Consider the following 6,472-nt stretch of genomic DNA (forward strand, 5'->3'; position numbering starts at 1 on the left):
CTAACAATTCAATATAAAAATAATTATATTTACAATTCAATGCAAAATAAGATCTACCATTTGAACACAAAAAAAATTTTGAGGGAAAACAACCTTGATGCATTTGCCCCTAATAATTCAAGCCCGCGCTTCATTTGCGGGAATAAAATACAATTATGTATTAATTTAAACATTAAAAAATATATAATAAAAGAAAAGTTATAGTCATGTTTTTTCGTGAGTTTCATTAGCTTAAACTGTAAGTTATCAAAAAGTTAAAATTATAATGCAATCACAATAGACATAAATTATGTCTAAGATGAGAATATGATATCTAAAAACATACATTACTAAAAAATAAGGTAATGTAAGTATATAAAATATTAAAAGGAAAAACAAAGAAGCAGGAAAGTAAAAGATACCCGTAAGTCACATAAAGTTCAATAGGGGGAAACATGTTCATTGTTGCCTTTTTCACTTTAATATAAATACCATTGAAAATCTACATTCATCAAGAGCAAATACAACAATTTAGATTCAAATTTTAATTATTTATTAGAAAAGTATGAAATAATTTCCCATACGTTCGCAACCACCATTTACTTACAATATTAAGAAGAAAGACACAAAATTATCATGACAATGCAGCATCATACCCAAACATACAAGTTTGACAATAAATTCAAAATAACCAAAAAGTTACCACATTAACTTTCAATTTTGAGTTACACCATCAAAATGACAAATTGCCCAAAGTTTCAACAACTTCAAACTGTACAATCAACACACTATAAGCAACATTACAATGTGAATAAAGGGCCAGAGTCCTTACATCAATTACTACATTGGTATACTGCAATACTTCCTCTTCATTGGGAGCTCTACTATATTCTACATAATTTCCAAGCTCAGAAACAAAGCCAAGATCGCCAACCTGATCAGCCAATAAATTATATGAGTAAATTAAAATCAAGCCCACAAAATTACAAGGTTTTGGTCCTATCCTAAAAACCTTGAGTGCAGAAAGAAGAGAAGCAACCGTATCAGCATAGATCACACTTGCACCTCTTCTTGCTACCATCGTCCAAATGCGTCCCTTAGGGTTCAAAACTATAAATTTCAAAGATGCAGTTGTCTGCAACATTTTTTTCTTAATGCTAATATCATACTTGTGGATGAAGCTACTAAATGAACTGCAATGTAGTTTACACCAACTTTATCAGTTCTTAGATTGTAAACTGAATAGTTAACAAATCATGAAGACTGAATTGAATATTCAAATTTACTTAGAGATAATATATATATAACAGGGTGATTAGTAAATTCGTCATATTTGTCATATGTAATACAATTCAAATTTTCACTCCAATTAGGTGATTAGTAAGTAAAAAATGATTTTGGATAGAAGGTTAACCATGTATTAAATCTAGTGTACCTTTTCATCTAGCCCATGAATATAGCTTTCAGTTGCACTTATTACTCTTCCACATGGCATTGTAAATTCAATACCACCCCACCTACAGAGAAATGAAATTGCGTTAGATGAATTTTATCTCTATTCCATATTGCATTGAAATTGTAAGCTAAAATTATAACCTGCACTTTGCCCTTGGGAGATTTTTCACTCTTTTTACCAAATGATTGATAGAAATTGTATGGTTTAAAAATAATAGTATATTATTACAAATTCTGTACTTTTTAACTTTATGTACCAACTTATACTTTAAGGAACTTATATTATTATTAACAAAAAGCATCAAAGTTAGCAGACATGCACTTAACTGTAATAAGGTTGACTGCATCGTCACTGGTTGATGGAATCAACACAGACAGATGCACACCAGCAAACTGCAATGTCCAGTAACAGAAAGATTGAAAAAGATGTAAGATTCCATACACTCATTAAAATAATCGAAAGCAATTGTACATCGCTAAAAATAACTTGGAAATCATGCGATGAAGCTAATGATTGTGCAAGATCACAATTGAGAGAGAGACCTATGGGAATTGGTAGTTTATAGGCCTTGTAAGATTAAGCCTGTCAGGCCACGAATCCTTAATTGAAGTATCTATTACACTGCAAATTTTGTAGATTTCATCTGCTTTAGTTTATGCATAATAACAATGAAGGAATAGCATGAATCTTATGAATAACCAGGCAACTACCCATTATTAACGAACATACTAATAAAGATAATGAAATATTATCTAATGCCTATCTAAAATGCAGAATCTTAGGGAAAAGTTCACAATCCAATTTATACAAGAAAATAACATACCTGGTGCCAGGAAAAAGAGGACATAAGGTGAAAAATTCAGCCATGGTTGCACCCATCGCCCACATATCTATAATTAAGGAGAAAAAGCATAATTAAAAGGGCTGTCACCAATTGTATCCTAAGTGAATTAATATTGATTGAACTCAAAACTGACCAACTTTTGAAGTATATAAGCATGTGTGAAGAAAAACTTCAGGGGCACAACACCTAAAATACAAAGAACTCAAAGCTCAGAAAAGTTGTAATGAATATAAAAAATAACAGAAAAGGTGGAAAAGCTACTAAATTCTCAATGTATCAAACCTACCAGCGTGTTCAGACGTACTACGTGTATGGTGGATGTGAATTTATTTCATGTGCAAAACTAAAATTAAGTAACTTTGATTATATCTTTAGTAACCGACAAATTCTCTGGAAAGCAAAAGGACAGTTAGTTATAGAAATTTTCTTTGAATTGATGTAAAAAAAATATACATAAATGTTATAGACAAATAGTAAATACAATACCTGCTTTGGGTCACGATGAAAATATCCACGCTGGTGCATGTATGTAAGACCTTGAAATACTTAGAAACACTAATTTCTGATTTCAACTTCTGGAAAAGCTTTTCCCTGTCTTTCATAAGTTGGTAAAGGTTACATTCCTGGAACAATTTCACGTTTTCAACAAAATAATTAAACCCCCAATGATTAAAGAGAAAGTTATAAGTCGAACACAACTACAAGCTGTTCACTTACCATATATTCGAACACAAAGTATAGAATGTCATTTTTCCTGATGACCTCCTTAAGCTTCACAGTATTGGGATGATTCATTCTCCGCAGCGATTGTCAAACAAAACAGAATATCATGATATGAAACAAATAACTATGAGAAAAACAAAACAAAGCAATTCATATTACCTTAACTTCTCTCATATTCACACACTCTTCCCAAGTGTAATATTTCTTCTTCATTTTCTTAATTGCAGCCTTCATAATAGAAAATATTTATTTGAAAAGATATATCAATATCTACGTATTAAAAGAAACATGTTCTTACAATTTCAAATAGACAAAATCCCAGGTATACTCACAACTTCACCAAACAGCTTATTAATAGCTCGCCACACAACACCAAAAGTTCCATCACCAGCTTCCTTAATTAACTTGTACCTAATATCATTCAAAACATTGATAAGCATAAATTGCCATGCACAAAATAAACAGAATAATACATTCCAGAGTAAACAACTTACCTCTCCATTTTCTTACGGAACAAAAGTAGCCCTTTTTTTACTCAAGGGATGTATAAGAATCTAACTTGATCTTCCCCAATTAACATCCAGAAACGTTAATAAGGCTCAAACTTTAAATTCAAACAAATCTAAAATATAAACCAGATAAAGAAAAAAAAATGAAAGTTGGTGAATCAAATTAAAATTTAAACAAAAAGGCACAAGAAATTCATCAAATTCATGGCATTTGCCAATCTGGCGCTTTAATTAAGACCCCAGCTATGAAGCTTAAAAAAAACACCATGCACCAAAAAAAAAAAAAATCTAAACACAAACATCATGCATGCACAGAGGCAAAAACATCAAAACACCAACAGAAAGCCTCCCTTAACATTTGCAAATCAATGAACTCTTCCTTCACTCTTCCTTCACTGATGTTCGGGGAGGCAGTAAGCCTCTATGCAGACATTAAAAGGAGCCTATGGCTCAGTTGAAATATTCCCATTTTGTTCAGAGGTCAAATTTGTTTCAGCAACAGTTACTGCAGCAGCCCCCCTACCCATTGAAGGGACCTAAAGAAACAGGAAATACTATTATAGATATTAAGATTGGGACACTCAATTATCTGGCTTTACTTGGGAGTGAGAGGGATTTGAAGAAGGAAATGGAAAAGGGAATGAGAAGCAATGGGAGTAACAGGGATAAGAAGTTTTTGGAGAAATAAAGAGACAAAAATTACCCTCAAATCCATTTGATTTACATTGCTCAGCTGTCCCATTAAAACTAATGGAGGACAGCTTTTATATATTATTATTATTATTATTATTATATATTGTGTTTTTGTTCATTTTTTGTCACTCGGCAAAATTTCATCAATCTCGAGAAAAAACATGCAGCATTTCTTATTCAAAAATTGCAAGGTCTTCTTCCTTTGTGGCTGCTACTGTAGTTAAATATTGTGCACATTGCGAGACTACTGTACATCAAGTTCAGCACAACAATGAAAGATTCTTATTCAGCACTTCTTTTTAATGAAAGATTCAAATTTATCATTTTCCATAAAATAATAAATTAAATTTATCATTCATCTTTGGACAAGTGCAATTTTATAGTTGTACTTTAATTTATTTAAACATTAATTAAAAGTAAAGTAAAAAAATATTGTGTAAAAAATATTGTAATATTTTAGAGAACATTCTAACCTTTTATTAATTTTTGAACTAAATTAGAACGTATAGTGGTAAAATTGTACCATTAAAAATTAGTATTAAATTTAATTCATCATCCTAAGTAAAGAATTAGAACATTATCCCATGATTAAAGAAACAAACTAATCATCATTTAATTAAAATAATTAACATTAAATTAACTCAAATCTGCCAACAATATAACTTAATTTGAACTTGAATTTTCTGATATTTAGCTACTACTTCTTGCCATTAAGATAAAAGTCTTACTGATAGAATAAGCAGTTCTTTGAAGCTCATTTTGGATCAAAAAGAAAAAGAGAGAGAAAGAAAAAAACTCGATAATAACTGATAAGTTGTGAGATCTTAAACTCAAATCAATGCTTTAGTCATGAGTTTAAAAAAAAAAAATGCTAATAGGAACCCTATTTTGGTGGTACAAAATTTTTATACCACTTTTGATATGTATAAAAGCATGATAAAAGGGGAAGGAAAAAGTTATTGATGATGGATTGTTGTGGAATTGGGATTATGATGCTTGAGAGAGTTGATGAGAACTTGTTTAATAATTGGTGTCACACATATATACCAAGTGGACAAGTCCAATCTCTAGGCTTCACATAAATTGTGCCTTAGTGGGAGTATATTCCACCTTATACATATGTTCAATTAGCATAGAAGCTCATTGCTTAGCTCAACTTCTCTTTTTTTTTCCCAAAAAGAAGAAATATTCTCAACTTCAAGAAAGGGAAATCTTTGTTTTTTTTATCACAATAAGAAGGATTCGAATTTAGATTTTTAAAATAGGGAATGTAGACATCTATTATCGTTGATCAATCAAATGTTTATATTTTTAGATTTTTAATTTTAAAAAATAAGAACTTTTTTTATATAAAAAAAATCATAGCATAGTGATAGAAGAAAAAATTATAAATGTTAAAATTTGAATTTTAAACTGATTGGATATTATCTTTTTAAAAGTGATTACAAAAATTAATTAAACTAAATGTTAAAAATAAACACATTTAATTCTTTGAATTTCGTGTTTAAATTAAAGAATTTTATGATAATTCTCTCAAAATGCTTTTAATTATCCATAAACTTTTAACCAATAGTATATGTTCTATGGGTTACATGCCCTTGTTACTTACTATGCCCTAATTCTTTGACTAGAAATAGAATAGGCATAAAAGGCTTAACTAAACCCTTTTCCTTCTATTTAATTGGCCAGATTCTATCATCAAATAATGCTTTTTATTTAATCTCTAAATTTCATCTCAACTTATGATCAATAGCGTCACACTCAAAATCCATAGATTCAATTTGATACTCTTTATATGGTGGTTGCCATTGATAATGATCTATCTCAATTATTAATGCATTCCATCAAATATTAATTCAAGCAATAAGATTAACAATCTATTTAAGAGAAGAATGAACACACTCCTTTTTATTATTTTTTATCTATTATTTTTCAATACATTTATAATCATCGTTTATTCTAACTTATGAAAGTCAATTCTATGAATGGCGATTAAAGGTATATTAAAAATTAATGGACAAAGAGATAATAGAGGGAGCTAGAATTGAAAAGAAATCCCTTGGATTAAATAGAAAAATGATGAGCTAATTGAATAATTACAAAACCTCTCCCCTCCAAGTTTTCTTTTCCAATTTGGTTCATCCCTATACACAAATAAAACATCCAAAAAAATGGTAAAAAATCCAAATTTTTATTATTAACAATTAACATTTTCAAGCAAAACCTTTTAACTCAGACGGGGAAGACACCACCCTTCAAGAATATTCA

The 6,472-nt window shown here is 29.8% G+C and overlaps 1 protein-coding gene across 3 annotated transcripts; it reads right to left on the reverse strand.

Annotated features, from left to right (window-relative positions):
- Positions 1–655: 655 nt before the first annotated feature.
- LOC111298965 (cyclin-dependent kinase F-4-like) lies at positions 656–4,153 on the reverse strand. 3 transcript variants are annotated; one of them, XM_089746994.1, is made up of 9 exons: positions 3,497–4,153; positions 3,335–3,413; positions 3,162–3,230; positions 2,997–3,077; positions 2,766–2,902; positions 2,413–2,465; positions 2,259–2,325; positions 1,415–1,496; positions 656–1,114 (listed from the first exon to the last, which is right to left on the reverse strand). In XM_089746994.1, exons 1-9 carry the CDS (start codon positions 3,502–3,504, stop codon positions 713–715), a joined length of 978 nt encoding a protein of 325 aa, XP_089603120.1. In that variant the 5' UTR covers positions 3,505–4,153; the 3' UTR covers positions 656–712. The 3 variants fall into 3 exon arrangements, with proteins under 3 accessions (XP_089603120.1, XP_089603121.1, XP_089603119.1); XM_089746995.1 differs by having other exon boundaries at positions 656–913; positions 3,335–3,566; XM_089746993.1 differs by having other exon boundaries at positions 3,335–3,566.
- Between the last annotated feature and the right edge of the window lie 2,319 nt (positions 4,154–6,472).

The sequence above is a fragment of the Durio zibethinus genome, chromosome 18, assembly GCF_047325235.1.
Source record: "Durio zibethinus cultivar Kanyao isolate XHJ-2024 chromosome 18, ASM4732523v1, whole genome shotgun sequence".
Lineage (NCBI taxonomy): Eukaryota > Viridiplantae > Streptophyta > Magnoliopsida > Malvales > Malvaceae > Durio > Durio zibethinus.